Consider the following 17,563-nt stretch of genomic DNA (forward strand, 5'->3'; position numbering starts at 1 on the left):
TGAAGTGGAATCTGCTTGGGAGAGGCTGTGTCATTCTCCTTGTGAACACTGTTTTGGTGCATTGTAATTTGGTGTAGTTATGTTTATATGAACTTTATATTTATTTTTATTTATATCTACTTTTGCTGGATCAAGCACTGGCTGACTGGAAGGTCCCAAAGAGTGGTGCTCAATGGATTCAAATCCAGCTGGCGGCCGGTCACAAGCGGTGTGCCTCAGGGCTCAGTGCTAGGACCATTTCTATTGAACGTCTTTATTGAGGACCTCGAGAAGGACATAGGGTGTATCATCAGCAAGTTTGCAGATGATACCAAGCAAAGCAGGAGTGTTGACTCCCAGGAGGATAGGGAAGCCCTACAGAGGGACCTAGAGAGATTGGATCACTGGGCCAAGATCAACGGCATGAGTTTCAACAAGGGCAAGTGCCAGGTCCTGCACTTGGGCCACAACAACCCCCTGCAGCGCTGTTTAGTATGAGGAAGAGGAGGCTGAGGGGAGACCTCATCACTCTCTACAACTACTTGAAAGGACACTGTAGAGAGGTTGGTGCTGGTCTCTTCTCACAGGTAATTAACAATAGAACGAGAGGGAACGGCTTCAAGCTCCAACAGGGTAGGTTTAGATTGAACATTAGGAAGGAATTTTTCACAGAAAGAGTGGTCGGGCATTGGAACAGGCTGCCCAGGGAGGGGGTGGAGTCACCATCTCTGGCTGTGTTGAAGGGACGTTTAGATGGGGTACTGAGGGATATGGTGTAGGGGAGGACTTTGTAGAGTAGGGTAGATGGTTGGACTCGATGATCCCAAGGGTCTCTTCCAACCTCAATGATTCTATGATTCTATGACCTCATCTCCCCTCAGCTGAGGCGAGTTAAACAGTTAAGTTTCCCATCTTGCTGTCAAGGCAGGATAATTTTGCTTTGGATACAAAGTTCTTGGAAATGAATACAAAACCTTGTCTTCAGTGGACATCGGGCTAAGACCTTAATAGGGTTCTGGGGCTTGCCTCCGGTGTGAGCTGTTTCTTAAATAAAGAACAATAAAGCACAAGTCTGAGCTTGACTTTGGCTCGCCACTGTGAGTCACCCTTTCATCCCAGCTGTATTTTCCTTGCTGCTGCAGCAGTGGCCAAAACCTTCTTTTCATAGACTGGATGTGAGAATACTTATCCAACTTGGTTGTCAGGCTTAGTGAGCAGAATTACGGGCACAAATTTGAAGGTTCTAATATGTAGAAGTCTTGTATATTTTATAGAAGCACAGACAAGTTTCATAGATGTACGTTTTGCATCTCAGATTATCTTTTTAATTTATAATTTAATTTGGACATTTGTTTCATTGGGCTTTTTAACTGAAAAGTGTTTTTATATTAAACCATAATTGCTTAAACATACGCTTCCTATAGATTTCTTCAGAGCCTAAAGATCCAAGAGTAAGTGAAATTGTGCTAGTGTATCAACATACCTGATCGTTGAGGAGAAGAGGCTTCCAGTAATTAAAGAAAATTCTCAATATGATGCCAAACTGACATTGTAGCTTTCAGCCTGTATCCTTCTGTCTTCTTCAGAAGGATGTTTTAGATGGAGTAATAAATAGTAAATAGGGCCCCACTTTTACTGGCAGTAGTTCTTAAAGGAAAAAAAAAGACAGAAGCTGCAATGATAAACTTTATGAGCTTGTTGCCTTTGAAACTGAAGTGTGGTTGGTAATGAAGATGTGTCACTAAATATCAGTTGTTGACAGTTTTTTCTGTGCATTTCTTTAATCCCTGTTGTTTTTCTATACAGGGGAGAAGCCCTATGTCTGTACAGTTCCTGGTTGTGATAAACGTTTTACAGAGTATTCTAGTTTATACAAACATCATGTTGTACATACTCATTCCAAACCCTATAACTGTAATCACTGTGGGAAAACATACAAGCAGATTTCTACACTTGCTATGCACAAGCGGACAGCACACAACGACACAGAGCCCATTGAAGAAGAACAAGAGGCTTTTTTTGAGCCACCTCCAGGTGAGAGTTTCAGTCTTTGAACCTCTTCTTTTTTAAAAAAAAAATAGGCTGGATATTATTTTGCTGCTTTTTTATAACCAAGGAAATAAAAGCATAGATAAAAATCTGAAGTACTTAATAAAGTTATTTAACTTCTTTGTAGGAACTTTTTACTGTGTTAGGCAGCTTGTAAACAGAAGCTAAGAGAGTAATTGACCAGATCATAAAACTCACTTTATAGTGTTTTGCAGTCCCAGCAAACCTGCTATAAGCATGAATGTGGGAAGGGACCTGTGAGGGTCTAAAATGTTTGTTTGCAACCTGCTGGATTTTTCTTAAGGATTTTTATAAGAGTATGTATAACACCATGGTTGGTGACAGTCTTTTGTGCAGGAGTAAAGGGACTGCCTTGGGAAAAGGAAAAATCTGTCTTGGCAGCACCCTGACACTGGTTTTGCTTTGGTTAACAGCAGTTTCAGTAAACTGTCCTAGAGGCAAGGATGAAAATAAGCTTATGTGCTGCAGTGCTCCTTAGAATATGTTTTTGATGTTATCATGAGTATTGAATCCTATGACTATTAAAGATCAGACTGAAAGAAGTATTGTGAATAGGATAAATATCAAATTGTGGGTTTTAGATGGGACTGAAGATGGGATATACATGAACAAACTGTTTTGGTCAGAAAAGTTATACTACATGTATGGGAAACTGCACTGAATGCCTTCAGCAGATTTACTATAGTCTAATTCCTTCTTTTAAGGGAATGATAAGATTCATTTGCTGAGGTTAAACATTTATTAAGATAATGAGCTTACTTAAATCGTCACACAAAGGCATTACTGTTTTCTGTATGTTTGTTAATTAGTAACTTTTAAAAAGCTGCCATTTGTGTTTGCATAGAGTCTTTTGTATGGAGAGGTTAACGTTTAATGAATGAATTAGGAAGGTTTGTCACAATTTTAATATTTGCTTATAAACTAAATTCATATTTTCTTTAGTTGTAGTACTTCTGTGTGTTAAAACTCATTGCTAAAAGATCATATGCTGTGTTCCCAAAACAACAGACTTTCTGACTTGCTTTTGATGTCTTTCCTTCTTTTATTTTTTGCATCATTCCACTAAACTTTTTCATTTGGAGCGTTTAAAACCTTCAAACCAGGCCGGCACTTAATTCTTGTCGTTTAGAGTATGTAAACTACCCTCTTGCCTTCTTTGTATCAAATAGGTCAAGGTGAAGATGTTCTCAAAGGCTCCCAGATAACCTATGTGACAGGTGTAGAGGGAGAAGATGTCATTTCTGCACAGGTTGCTACAGTTACTCAATCTGGATTAGGTCAACAAGTAGCACTAATATCCCAGGATGGAACCCAACACGTAAGTAGCCACAGTGTTAAAGAACTGTCAAAAATACGTTGAGAATTGAGGTAGGTGTTTTCAGATACTCCACGTACTTTCTAAAATCAGTTAGAATTTTTGATGAATACATTAGTGGATTTCTTAAGGAAAGAAGCTTCTTTGGAGCTGGGTCAGGATTTGTTTAGGGTTGGGCATCCTCTGGAATACCTTAATTAAACCACATATTCTGGCATCTGAAGCTGTATTAATGCAAAGCTAGATTTTTTTTGGGTGTCCTTGTCACTCTTAAAGTAGGCATGGGCTATTTTAATAATTGTTATATATATGGCCTAGTTTCTGAAGTTTCTCAGAATTGTCTGATTATTCCATTAATATCTGATGGTCATCTTCACTGTTGTCTTGGTCACACACTTTTGGGGGGCTAGGGGTGGGAAATCTTTCTAGTCTAGGTGCCTGCTGTACAAGCTGGTAGTGATCAGTTCTTACTATTTCTAACATAAACAAGAGGATAAGGAATGCTTTGATACTACCTCCACTTGAAAATTCCTATGGATATTTTTTTTAAAGGATTTCATATGAAATTTTATTGGGAGGGGATTTCAACACAATTCTTTTGTTTAGCTGTGGCAATACATAAAAGGCATAAGGGGAAATGTTTCTATTTCAGATGGAAAGGTAACTGAAATGCCAATAGCATATGAAAGGTATCTTCTAAATTCAAATTGGAAATGAAAAATTAAAGGAGACTGTTGTATTGCCAACCCTGAACACTGCAGCAGTATTAAGTAATTTTTACCCTCTAAAATGAAGGCCTGCAAAAGCCTTGACATGGAGTTCTTGCATTTATTTAAATTATACTTCAGCTTGACTTTAGTTCTTGGGTGTTTTATTACCTTGTAAATCAGCCATCAAGTCATGTAGCTGATGCCCTAATGCATTTATACTGGAGACATCAGTAATTTATATCATTAATTTTTTATGAATTGTTTATTCGTGGTTTAAATTCTAAGCCCTCATAGGCCTCTTTAGTATCTCCATTAAGATAAAAGTATATCAGGTGGTGCTACCTTGAGTCACATTGTCCATTGTGTCAGACACATGCATAGATAATTTATCATGCGCTTAGTTGGGATGTGATCTGATTAACATGGAGTTGTAGATGTTGGGGGCAAATATGCATCCTCCTTCTTATTACTGAAAGCAATAATTTTATTTCTGTAAACACATAAGTGTGTCTGAAAGGTCATGGAATATCAGATCCCAATCAGTAAGATGAATTCCATGAGGGCTCTTTCTTAAAGATGGGGACTTGGCCAAAGAGTGATGATGATTCTCAAGGAATGCATGATCCTACCGGTCAGGACGGGGAACACTGGCTAGTAGATCTTTTGGCCAGTATGTTACTTTTGAACATGGCTTAAAATATTATTTCCTGCTATTCTGAACAAGTTGCCTTTTTGTTCTGGACCGCTAGACATTTTGTTCCACATGAAGAAAGTGAACAACTAGCAGGAGTATTGCCGCTGAACCAACTAGAAGGAATTTGTTTCATAAATGCTGTTAGACTTGAAATACATATAATAGTTTTTTTTCAAACCTTACTTAAAAACATGTTATATATTGCCAGAAGCTAAGACTCAGGTATGATTTGAGCAGCAATCAACCCTTCTTTTCTTACTTGAGGAATTATTTTGTGTTTCAGGTCAACATATCCCAGGCAGATATGCAGGCCATTGGCAATACTATCACCATGGTGACACAAGATGGCACCACCATCACAGTCCCTGCCCACGACGCCGTCATCTCTTCTGCAGGAACACATTCTGTAGCGATGGTTACTGCGGAAGGCACCGAAGGACAGCAGGTAAGTTACTATCCTCCTCCATGTGTAGTGTTCCTTTATAATACGATATCAAATAGGCACCTAAGCCATCATGGATCTGTCATTCACAAAGGTGTATCTAAATAAAGCAGTTTTTAACACCTGGCCATAGTATTTCCCTTATAAGAGTATGATACGTCCTACTCCAGGGCTATACAGCAACATACAGCAGAATGTTTTAATGTTCTATACAGCAACATACAGCAGAATGTTTTAAAAACAACAATTGGGCACCAAGAAAAATACCCTGAGGTATTAGTGCAGTAAGTCATTGTGGTATGTGTGAAACAAGGCCTAGAAACGTTAAGTGCTTTTCCCAAAGTCACATAGTAAATGAGTGGCAGAGCTAAGAATGGAAACCGGTATGAACTGTAACTTCACCACTTAGTATTATGCGACTAATTTATTTGGCAGATAGGAAACATTTGTGTAAATATATATTTGTATTTTTGCTTTTAATATACAAATAGAATAGCTAACTTTTTTTGTAGAAATACAGCGATGTAATTTTTAATCTTTAAATTAAAATGCATTCCACTGTTCACCATGAAAATTAAGATGCCTATTAATCACTGTGCCCTGTATGTATAAATAATCACAAGCTTATAGGCACATTTATTGAATTTCTGTGCAGTTCTGATGATGTTTATATTCTGAGAGCTAATAGATAACTTTGAGAACATGATGGCAACCTTTCTTTAAAAAAATGTATCTTTTGCACAATAAAATTATGCTCATGAATAACTTTATGTTCATGAACTTGAATTTTGAAGATAACCATTGTATGAGGTCAGTAACGGTAACAGACCTGTCATGCAGCTGATTCTCTTCCCTTGGTCTTGAAGGTTGCTATTGTGGCTCAAGACTTAGCAGCATTTCATAGTGCCTCATCAGAAATGGGACATCAGCAACATGGGCACCATCTAGTTACTACAGAAACTAGACCTGTTACGTTGTTGGCTACGTCCAACGGAACACAAATTGCAGTACAGGTAAGACTTCTTGAAGGTACAGGTAATGCTTCTTGAAGTGTTTCTTCTAGAGCTAGAAGCTCCTAGTCATGCAACAATATGATTCAAATAAGCTTGGCTCCCCTGAAAAAAATTGTCCATAACCATATGATCTCATATTTTAAGTAACATATGGAGATAGGAAGAGGAATAATAACCATTTGATTTTCCAAGTCTACTGTAGAACTTCCAAAAAAGAGGGAGGTCAGACGAGGGCCAAACTTCAGGTCAATTGAGTTGTTCATGAGCACTAATAAATTAATTAATTTGGTTTCTAAATGCTGATAAAGCCAGTAGCCTGATAGCTAGATTGAAGTCCTAAGGAGGTGGTAACAGAGCTCTTCTTAATTTGAGTGGCTCCAGAGTGTGATATCCTGTGACTGTAAAAACAAGTTACAAGCGGTATTTAGAACTGTCCCATTAGGTCTGTCCATCTCTCAAATAATCTGGTTTTGCTTTTCACACTCTCATCTCTGTTCTCCTGAGCCAACAAGTAATGGCCAGCTTTAGGTTTTTACTAGGTTGCAGTTGTCTTCAGTGTTCCCACCACTGGATGTATGTGCATGGTGTACACATTATAAAACTCTGTGGATTCCTTCCCAAAATTCTGTCCAGGTGTCTTTATTGAGGGTTTGTTGATGTTGCTTCTGACAGTGCCAGATACATTGATGGCCTTGTAACTGCAACTACAAAATAATTTTCTCTCCCATCTACTGTAGAATCGAACAGTGTCATCATGACTGCTTTTTTATACACTCAGGATTCTCTAATAAATGTAAATTTGTAAAATTTTTCTATGTCTTAATGCTATATGGTGTTCCAAAGAGCTGACTTTCTGCAAGACAGTTAAGAAAAATGAAGATGTTTGTTTGCTTTACCAGTGTTGAAATGTAATTCAACAGCTGCCATTACTTTTGAAAGCCTTATCTTAGCTGTGTTATATTTGCCAAGTGGTGATATCATCTACTTTGTGTGTCATGAAATGTGTTTACCATGCAGCAGCTCTTTGAAGAAAACTTATTTGCTAGATATGTGGAAAAGCAGTTTAATCTGTTATCAGAAGCTATCTTAATTGTCATGCTGATTTAGATAGCTGCTATTATATATTACCTAGAAGAAGTGTGACAATACTGATCACACTTATTTATGCTAAAGTATTGATCCGTATCTATATCTTTGGTTTCATCTTTAATTTTTTATTATTTTTTTTTCCAAATTTATATCCATATGTAACATTTGGATTTATTTATGTTTAAATGCATTTGTTTCAGCTTGGAGAACAACAGTCTCTGGAAGAAGCCATTAGAATAGCCTCCAGAATACAACAGGGTGAAACCCCAGGGATTGATGATTAACTTCTAAAACTGCTACCAGAACAATAGAGTGAAAGGTATTTTATTTTCAATCAACAAAGGTCCATGCCAGCAGCAACCCATAAAAACTTTGAAGTTCCCCGCTCATTGATACTGTGTACACATTTTATGCAAGAGCGAAGAATGTTTTGTAAGTTTTGTGTACATAACCCTTGGAATGGACTGACATCATCTACTTCCAACCGTTGTATATTCAGGATTATGGAATTAGGATTATATAGTAAATTTCCTTGGTATCTCTCTCATCAGATTTCAGACTGGTCTACAAGCAAGTGAAAAAATTAAATAGAAGTATTGGAATGAATTTTTAATGTCGTATACAAATAATGAAGGCATTACTGAAGATTTCAAATGTTTAAAATACTATTAAAAAATCATCATTTCAGGAACCCTGACAAGTAATAAAGATGGCAAAGCCTTTTAAATTGCATTCCATAAATGGAAAAGTCTTGGATTTTGAGCCTACTGTAAATCTTCGTATTTTGATTTATTTCTTACAGATTTGAATACTCTTTAGATTACCTACCCCATCTCATTCATTGTAAATAGAGACTGTTAATGCTGGAAGTGCTAATTATATTATCTTTAAATTGGATTATGTAAAAAGGAGAAACTTTGGTTGTTCAATATTAAACGAAGTAAATCTAATGATTTTGGTTCTTTACATGTTTTACTTAAGATGTTACTCTCAAATTATTATGCAATAAAATATAGCGAGCTTGTACTGTCTAGATAGGATGATGTTGTTGTGTGACGTACTGTTTTACTTTTTAATGAGATTGAAGTTCAAATTATTTATTTACGGCCTTGTATAAATTTTTTCCAAAGTTTATTTATCATAAACTTAACTTTTTGACATATTGATTTTGATCATAATCCATATGGTGTATTAAGTAATTAGTGTTAATAGTTATTTTAAACATTTAAAAACACTACAAGAATTATTAAAATAGTAATTAGTCATCTGATTTTGACTAAAAAGTAAGCTACCTGTTTTCAAGAGGAATATTTTCAAATGGTGCATTTGCAGCATAAGTACAAGTACTAATAGTCTATTTTCAACAGTTCTGAGTGCCTGCTGCTACCATTCAGTACCTAGGATGTGCTGATAATCAGTGCTTTTGAAAATCAGGACACAAGTTACTAGCAAAAAGGGATTAATTAATGATGATGTAAGTACAATGCTCCTCTCACCTATCGTTCTGTAAAGAAAAAAAAAAAATCCATTGTAGATATAATACATACAGTAAAATGTAACTTTAAACTTTTTTTATATGAAAAAAGTGTCTACTCTTGTCTCGTTAGTAAGCTTGTCAAGCAAGTTAAATTTTTTTGGCTTCATGTAAGATTCAGTGCTTATTTTAGATGAGTGTCAAGAGCACTTCTGAAACTGAAGCCTCACCTTTTAGCTTCTCAAGGGAAGGATTAAACATCTTCTGGATGAAGTGTTAATCAAGTAATCATTTTATAAGTATTGTGAGGTACACGTTTTACATAATAATAAAAAAAATAAAGTCCATAACTACATACTTTGAGGTATTTGACCTCAAAAAGGCCAAGTTTGAATAGAACAAAGCTGATTTATTGTGAATTACTCTATCAGTGTGGGTTGCAGCCTTTTATGTTTTTCATACAGATGGCCTGTTGAAAAGTGCAGTGAAAGAATACAGTGCTATGGGATAGATGTGGACAAAGCAACGACTCTTCTCTGGATCCTTTATAAAGTAAAACTTGGAAACATTGAGGTTGTCTGTAACTTTTGTATAGGACTGAGGCTGCTTGCTCACTTAGGTGCCAGTTTTCCTCAAGTGTTGTAAGTAATTCTTGATATCCTATGGAGATAAATGTACTATGCAAGGATGATTAATTGCCTGTCAACTAGATCAGTTTCTTAGTACTTATCACCTTTTAGAAATTAAAGATGTATCATTTGACATGAACGTTCAAGGTTTTTTTTCTTAAATTTCATTGCTAATAGTTTCTGGAAACCGTGGCTGGAATGATGGCTTTGACATAGCAGAGAAATAACTTCAGTTCTTACTACTTCTTGTTTCCCAGGATATTTTCTGACCACTGTACAAATGTGAGTATACTTTCCTCTTTCATACTAGTTGGCTTGCTGCTAAGTATTCAGAACTAGCTCAGGAAAAGCTGCAGTATTTTTAAAATTATTTCTTTTACTGGTATTTTACCAGTTATTCTTGCAAAACTCCCAAGTCAAAAGTTGTGCTTCCATGCTGTGCTAGCTACCCCTATAAAGGAAAACATGGTTACTGAATAAATAAGCCAGGCTGATTTAGGCTGCTACGTGTTTCAAGAGAAGCTGAAGTGATTATTTGTGTCTTACCTGTGAGGCCTGTATTCGTAATAGACTTGTCTTCAGAGTGGAGAGATCTGTGTGATTTTCTGCCCTGATTCCATTCAGACCGGAGTGGCATGAGCTGTTTTGATAAGCTGATGCTGCATGCTGGTGTCAGAAGGACCTGTTGTGGACATTAGGCAGGATAAAATTGGGTTAGATGGGCATTTCAGTGAAAAGGAATTCAGGAGGAGGAAACGAAGAATATGACAAAAAGGATGGGGCGTTTGGCAGTAGAAATCTCTATCCTTTCCCCATAGTTTTTACTCCTCTTGTTGAAAGTTCTGTCTCAAAAGGAATGCTTTGGCACACTGGAAGGAAATAATTTGTAAAGAGGAATCCTATAAAGTAAAAGCAATTCAGTATATACTTTCTCTTACAAATTTGCTCCCGCATTTCTAGTATTCCCATTCACAATTTTTCTTTCAGATTTGGATTCCAACTCCTCCCTTAAAGGACTAAAAACAAAATTCCTTTAGACTTTGCAGTCAGCTTTTCCCGTTTAAATGTTTCTACAGTTTTTTTCACCACTGTGGGCTTTGCTTTCCTTTACTGTAGTTCAGTGCCTCTCCTGACAGTAAAAGAGAGGGGCACAATTCTTTTCAGTGCTGCAGGCTGCTGACCTATTGTGCCAGACACACTACACATAACAATAGGACAGTTTTTACCCTAAAGACCTAATGCCAAAGCACACGTGAATAGGCTGACGCTGGAAGAGTGTGTTTTTATAAGAGTAAATCCTAAAGCCTGACAACAAAATTGTCAACAAGCCATAATCCCTGATGGTATAATTAATCTCAGCAAACGATCAGCTGACCGATACCAGAGATATTCAGGCACAGTGTGGGAGAAAAGGCATGTGGTGTCTGCTCAGCACACAAGAGAAGGACAGAGCTGATAGCCCGGATAAACAACATGTCTGAGCTTGGAAGGCAGCTCTTCCTAAACTTTACTCTAGTTCCTAACCCTCATAACCCCTCAAACGCTGCCGAGAGTAACTTGTTTGAATGTTCTGGTTTCTGTGATGATCATGCTGTACTAAAATACAGAAAAATCACTGTGTGTGCTGTGTAGTCCTTAGAGTGCGGAGTCAGAGAGCCTTCCTCGGGGACTTTAGCCACCAGGAAAAGATGGTGTGGAACAAGGATGTTATCAAGAGTGTTTCTGAATCTGGCAGTTCCAGCAGTCCAGCTGCTGAGGTTAAGCAGATTGCACACGTTAGGTTGACCGTAGCTTCTACTTACCAAGATGCAGAAGTGCCCTGTAACAAACCTGTTGCAGTCACTCTTAGTTTGTCATCAAATGAAAACAATTAAATGTGCCGTAAAATTTTCTGTGTAATTTTCAAATACGGCACAGGTGGTATTTCACTAATAGTGGGGTGGGAAGCAAACTGTTTTTCTTTAGTAGGACATTAAGAGACTGGAAATGAAGGGTAACTTGTATCCTATTACTGCTATTCTGCTATTACTTTACAGTTGTTTGGAACTTTAAAAATACATTTATTCAGCTTGCATCAGTTTTGTCTTGAAAAAGATAGAAATTAACACATGCCTTGGCTTTACAGATACATAAATTCAAACTCCAGATAGTTGTTGATAATAAGGTACTTTTTTATCTGTAAAGCAGTATATCCCCCAGAAGTTAATTTTTTCTCCATTTTTTTCTATTTGATAAAAACCTGCAAAGCTTGTGCTCCTATGACAAAAGACCAAAAAATCAACAGCCACTCTCAGTTCTTGTGTCAAAAACTACATTCCAAAATAAGGCATAAACCCAAATGTTGTTCCTTGTTGCATTATGTGTATTTTAAAGCAGCTTAGGTGTTGCCAGCAGTTTGACATGCCTTTGATGCTATTTTTCATTCTGCTAGCAGAGTTCACTTGGCCAAAGGAAAATCTAGCAATCTAATTAGACCATCATCATTAGCAGTTAGCGGTTGACACCTAACCCTATCAGGAACGTGATAACCAGATTTTTTCAATTGAGGGTTACATTCAGAGCAGACTTTAATTATCCCAATAAACATACAAGATTACATCAACAAGCAAGCGTTTTGTGCTACACAGTCTGTGTATTCATCTCTAATGAAAATGTGACCCCCTTAAATCCCATCCATCTCGGGTTCTGAAGCAGTAAGAGATTTTCTTTGCATTATTTTTGTTCTGTTTAGATTATTTGAAGCATTTTGCTCAAAGGAATGGCGAAACATTTAACACTTTCAAGGTACAAGTGATTGTGCAGAATTTTTTCTATAATAAAAAAGTGTCTTATGTTAAAAATCCCATCATTTTAGCCTTTCTTTAGTTTAAATCCCTCAGGCTGTAATGACTGAAAAATCAGAAAGTACAAAAGTTGTTGGGATGGACAGGATTAGCTGCTTTTTGTTTTTAAACAGATACATTCAGGACAGTAAGAGACAGATTTTTTTAATGTATGTAGGTCCCTGAGGATGGTGTTAGTGGGAAGAGGGTAGCTGTGCTTCTTGAAACTCTTAGCAGGCTTTTATCTTTTTATCTGCATCTCTAAAAAAGGTTTGCAAAATATCTTACTTAAATAGTAGTAAATTTGAAAAAAGGCTGAGTACTCTTTTATGGTATTGCATGTTCCCTGATGGAGAAAAAAGGAAGGTGGTCAGTGATACTGGTAAACTAATAGTGACTATTTAGTTTCTGTGCATTCGACATTTTGAGGTTTTTAATTGCAGATACAAAATCTTGACTTGAATTCGGATAATTTTAATTTCACTTCAGCACAGGAGTGGGACATTTTAATTGTACCTGTTTTCAGTCATGCCAATCATTCTTTCAGGATGTTTTGGAGGAAATTTCTCATCTGAATACAACTCTTGGGAACAGTTTATTTTGCTATTTTCTTCGTAAGCAGGGATTTCACATGTTAAGAGGCAGGGATGCAGGCAAAGAGGGAGTCACTGAAAACTGTTAAAAATGTGCTCTCATAGTCATAGGGAAATATTTAATTGTATACATCTGCTTGGCAAAATGTGATTTGTCTAATGTACCTTGTACATTATAACTTCTTTCTGAGTATCCTCAGATCTTCCCTTAAATTCCCAGACTTTGGGCCCAGAAGCTGCTCTTTACTTTGGGAGGCATCCTTCATGCTGTCAAATTCCCCATTCTATTCTCCACCTTGTTCTCTTGCTCTTTATTATTTACACATCCTGGGTGAATACATCCTTGAGAAACGCTCTATCTGCATGCAGACTGTAGGCTAAAAAGAGTAAAAGGACTGGGAGCATCAACTACAGACCTGTCTTTGGACACAAAGTCCACCTTCAATGGAGAACCCATTCAACTCTGGACCTTGGAATGTAAGAAAAAGAGATTGCCAGCTAACAGCTGCTGTTAGCAGCACAACCCCAGATAAAATAATCTTTAAACTGTTCACCTTTAAGCTGTCAGTGGCCCGAAGACACCATCTCCCAGTTGGCACACTACCACTGAGACCCGTTAGCCCTGTATGTGCCAAGTCTTGTGTGAACACTGGAACACTATCACTGGCACCAGTGACAAGCACACTGGTCCCCAGGTACCTGCTGGAACCCAAGAGAAAAGCTGGGAATGGCAGAAATCTGTCCCTGCTCTCGGTTCTCCAGCAACAGCCTTGGTCCAGGTGGCTGCAGTGGTTCTGTTTTTCATATAAGCAACTTGACCACCTTCCTCTTCTACTTTCTCACTCCATTTACTGGAAAACCTGACAAGATGGCAGTGTACCCACTTCTGTGGCAGTTTCCTCTGACAGCCAGACAAATTGGTCATTGTTCCATTTCTTTGCCATTCATCATTATTTGGGTTTCCCCTGCAACCCACCAGAGAGGGGAACAACAGTTTCCCTTGAGCTTGAAAACTCCTAGTTAAAAGCAGCTGTTTGTCAGTGAGTGTGTGGTCCCCCAGATAAGTATTTCTGGTAGGGAAATCTTCAGTGCACTAGACGGATATACTTATTTTTTAATTTAAAAGCAAGTATTAAAAAAAAAAAAAAACAAAAGCCAATTTTGCAAACTTACCCTGAGAACACTGAAACCACTCAAATTTGTAGGAATATCAGTCAGGTGCTATCTGGACATCAGGTTATGTGCTGTTCCATGTATTTGGAGGATCAGGGCTTTAGTTTGCAAGATCTACAGGGGCTCAAAGATGCAATTTAATCAGCTTCAGAGAATTGGAAATGAATTTGGCTTGTAAAGTATGGTGCAGTGGAAGCCTGCAGAGCTCTTCCTCATCACCTCTCTCCCTCCTGTGATGATGCCCATTGGTAATGTGCTCTTTGACTAAAAGAATTGACTCTGCGATGCTTTTTAGTTAGGCTGTTTACAGGCCTCCTAATGCTGTTGATAGTGGTTGTTGTGATGGGCAGGATGGCACAGCTGCCACACTCAGTCTGGGGGAAAATCATCTTCTCTTCCACACAACTGTTTATGGTCCCATCAAACTACACCAAAAGAACTACTGATGCAAATTCACAACAGCGCATATGTAGAACCTATGGATGCCATCCTTATATAGCAACTATGCATTTTGTTATAGTTACATATTTATTCAGTGTTTCCCTTTCTTTGCTCTCAGTTTGGAAATAAACTTTCTTTTAAAACAATTATTACTGCTCTTTCTTTCCTTCTCTATTCCTTTTATCCTTTCCTCTCCTATCTTTCTCTTTTCTTCAGAAATACTTTCTTCTCTGTATAAACTCTGAATTGTCCCACTTAACCTGTCACAGTGATTAGCAATTCGTTAAAGTCTATCCTGTAGACCTTCTGAATTTCAGTTTTGCCACTTACCCTCACTAAATAGCTGTGTCTGTAGACTCCAGAAAGCAATGCAGCACCAGTTATATTTAGGTTGAGTTTGGGAAGGAAACTGCAGTGTTGACATTTCAGGGGCCAGGATTTATTGAAAGCTTAAATTCTTTAATTTTTAAAGAAACGGGAACTTCATATATGAGTGAAGCAAGCCACAGGTAGTTGCTAAAATGGTTTGAGTCACGTATTAGGAATTGCTTTGCATGTCCCTCTGTGGGCTATTAATTGGAAAAGAGATGAAGGTTTTATTTTTTTAATAGCCTTCTTTTACATCATCTGTTCTAAAACTCAAATGCTTCAGTTAGCATTTGCTATACAGTGCATTTCAGTTTTTTTAATGAGTATTTTTCATTGGGATATTATTGTGTTTGTAAACTATTGCAGCATGTGTCTACAGCAGTTGGCTGATGTAGTCTTACCTCTGTAAGTGCTGCCCAATCCCATTTTCATAAGTTATGTTGGCTGCTTTCAGTTTTCTGAAACTAGTTTTCAGGGGGTTCCCATAATCTCAAAAAGTGGGTTCTTGTGGCTTGCCACTGCTTGTCCTGAAAACAAAAACTGTCTTAACCTTTCAGGCCATTGAAAGCATGAGAAATAATCGGGGATGTGATATTTAAGCAGAAATGTTTCTGTGTGAGCCTTCCAAAAGAAAAGGGTGGTGACCCACACGTCTGGAGCAAAACCATTTCACTGCGCAGGCACAGGGAGTGTGAGTACAGAATTATATTGACAGCTGGTCTGCTTAGCTAAATTAATTTAAATTGCTCTTATGTTGGTAGAGTGCTGGTGGCAGAAGCCATCGCCTGGCTCAGTCCCTGCCAGGTAGGGCTGAGAGCTGTTGGGGGTGGGCTTGGAGAACAGCAGTTGTGTGAAAAGGGGAGAAAAAAGTATCCCTGTATTTTGGGGTTTGGGCCTCAATAGAAAATCTGTCTAAAGTAATCACCAGTTGGAGAAATGTCCGTTTTAGCAGGCAGCAGCAAAGGGCCACCAAGCCTTGCTGTTGACCACAGCCCTTCCTTCATCATCGGGAACATCTGCGCCCCAGCTGCAGGAGCTGGAACCGTGTCCAAAGTTGCTTCTGAGGCTTCTGCCCGTGGACATCAGGGACCAGCAAGAGGAGATTGGCAAACAATGGGAACATGGTTAAGTACAAACTTCTATTTTCTATTGAGTGGACCTTAGGTGTTTTGGTCCATTATCTTTGAAGCTTTCAGACTCATGGCAAGACCTTCCTGTAGACGCTCCTGCAGTGGGGAAAAACTGGGTTTTTTTCCAGCCCCTTTGTTACCCAAGGGGCTCATTTTAGGTTGATTTGGTACAGGAGAGGGATTGGTAGGTTTATTTTTTGGGTTACATTTAATCAAGGTGGTATGAGATGGAAAATGAAGCTGAGAGGCTTCTGTAGGGAGATGGCACCCGCTGTAAATCACAGTAAAGTGTCTTGTGGAGCATGGGGTGAGGTACGTGCAGCTCCTGTGTTTCTGAATGCATTTGAAATCACAGAATAGAGTTATTTAGAAGGCGTTTTCTTTTTGTTTTGTGAGAAAAGGCGGTCTGCACCCGGCCTGAAAGGGATTGTTATTGTTTTCGGGCCCACAACAAGCAGGTTTTTTGCCCGTTCTTCTCCCAGCCAACCAGGAGCGAAACACCCTGGCCTGAGGCGGGGAGTCCGCCGGGATGGGCGGCTCACCCTCCCCGGGCGGGACCGGCCCAAGATGGCGCCCGGCCCGCGCCTCACCGGCGGACACGTCCCTGCCCCCGCCCCGCCCCCCCGCTCGGCTCGCGGCGTTCGCGCCAAAGCACCCCGTGACGCGGCCGTGCGTAGGCCCGCCCCCGCCCTCCGTGTTTTCAAACCCAGGGGGCGGGCGCGATTGGCTGGCGCGCGTGCCACGTGATTAACGGTCGCGGGAAAGCCGCGGAGTCCGAACAGCGCGAGGCGAGCCGTGCCCGGGGGCAGCGCTGTGTGCGGAGCCGCCGCCGCACCCAGGGGCGCAGCGGGGCAGCGCGGCGACAGCGGGCGCGGCCGGGCTCGGCCCTCAGCGGAGCTCACAGCGAGCCGCCATGAGCTTTCTGAGCTTGCAACAGGCGGCGCCGCCGCGGCGGGTCTCGGCACGGCGGGCGGCCGCTCCGATCCGGCAGAAGCTGCTGTTCCTGAGCGGCCACAGCGACTGCGAGGAGGAGGAGGAGGACGAGGAGGAGGAAGGCGGCAGCAGCGGCAACAGCACCGGCGGGGACTCGGCTTTCCAAGAGGCGGACTCGCCGCTCTCGGCGGCTCGCACCCCTGCGCGGGGCGACCCGCCCCTGCTGGAGGAGGAGGAGGACGAGGAAATGGAGCCGGCGGCGGCGCCGCTGCCGGACGAGGGGGACTCGTGGGAGGAGGAGGGGTTCGGCTCCTCTCCGGTCAAGTCGCCCGGAGCCTATTTCATGGCCGGCTCGCCCTCGCCGCCGCCCCCCAACAAGGGCCGCCGCTACTGCGGGCGCTCCCCGCCTCACCCGGCGGCCAGCGCCTACCGGGTGCGGAGCGAGGAGCCCAGCTCGCCGCTACCCGACTACCCCGGCACCCCGCCGCACAAAACCTTCCGTAAGCTGCGCCTTTTCGACACGCCGCACACCCCCAAGGTGAGCGACCCTCCCGGGGGCCCCCCTAACCGTGGTGAGGGCGGAGGGGGGGAAAGCGCTGGGCCGGGCAGGGCGCGGACGGACGGACGGGCCCGCCCCCGCTGGGCTCGAGGGCTGCGGGAGGCGGCGCGCTCGGCGGTTGAAGCGGG

General features: G+C 40.5%; 2 protein-coding genes across 10 annotated transcripts in view; both read left to right on the plus strand.

Moving 5' to 3' along the window:
• ZNF143 (zinc finger protein 143) overlaps window positions 1-16,559 on the plus strand; it is a 34,960-nt gene extending 18,401 nt beyond the window's left edge. For 4 of the 8 annotated variants that reach the window (XM_014966658.1, XM_014966626.1, XM_014966667.1 and 1 more), the window contains 5 exons: window positions 1,786-2,013; window positions 3,219-3,367; window positions 5,052-5,213; window positions 6,077-6,223; window positions 7,513-9,548. In XM_014966658.1, the coding sequence (XP_014822144.1) occupies window positions 1,786-2,013; window positions 3,219-3,367; window positions 5,052-5,213; window positions 6,077-6,223; window positions 7,513-7,596 (770 nt within the window). In that variant the 3' untranslated portion in view covers window positions 7,597-9,548. Of the gene's footprint in view, window positions 1-1,785; window positions 2,014-3,218; window positions 3,368-5,051; window positions 5,214-6,076; window positions 6,224-7,512; window positions 9,549-9,592; window positions 9,698-15,370; window positions 15,505-15,765 lie in introns of those variants that run through there. The other 4 variants (XR_001414601.1, XR_001414600.1, XR_001414598.1 and 1 more) reach the window with 4 other exon arrangements.
• A 297-nt stretch (window positions 16,560-16,856) lies between these two features.
• Window positions 16,857-17,563, plus strand: part of WEE1 (WEE1 G2 checkpoint kinase) — an 11,987-nt gene continuing 11,280 nt past the window's right edge. For both annotated transcript variants that reach the window (XR_001411255.1, XM_014935971.1), the window contains exon 1: window positions 16,857-17,414. Coding sequence is in view for 1 of the 2 variants with exons in the window: in XM_014935971.1 (XP_014791457.1) it covers window positions 16,857-17,414 (558 nt within the window). In the remaining variant the exon portion in view is untranslated. The remainder of the gene's footprint in view (window positions 17,415-17,563) is intronic.

Source organism: Calidris pugnax, unplaced genomic scaffold, assembly GCF_001431845.1.
Source record: "Calidris pugnax isolate Ruff unplaced genomic scaffold, ASM143184v1 scaffold26, whole genome shotgun sequence".
Lineage (NCBI taxonomy): Eukaryota > Metazoa > Chordata > Aves > Charadriiformes > Scolopacidae > Calidris > Calidris pugnax.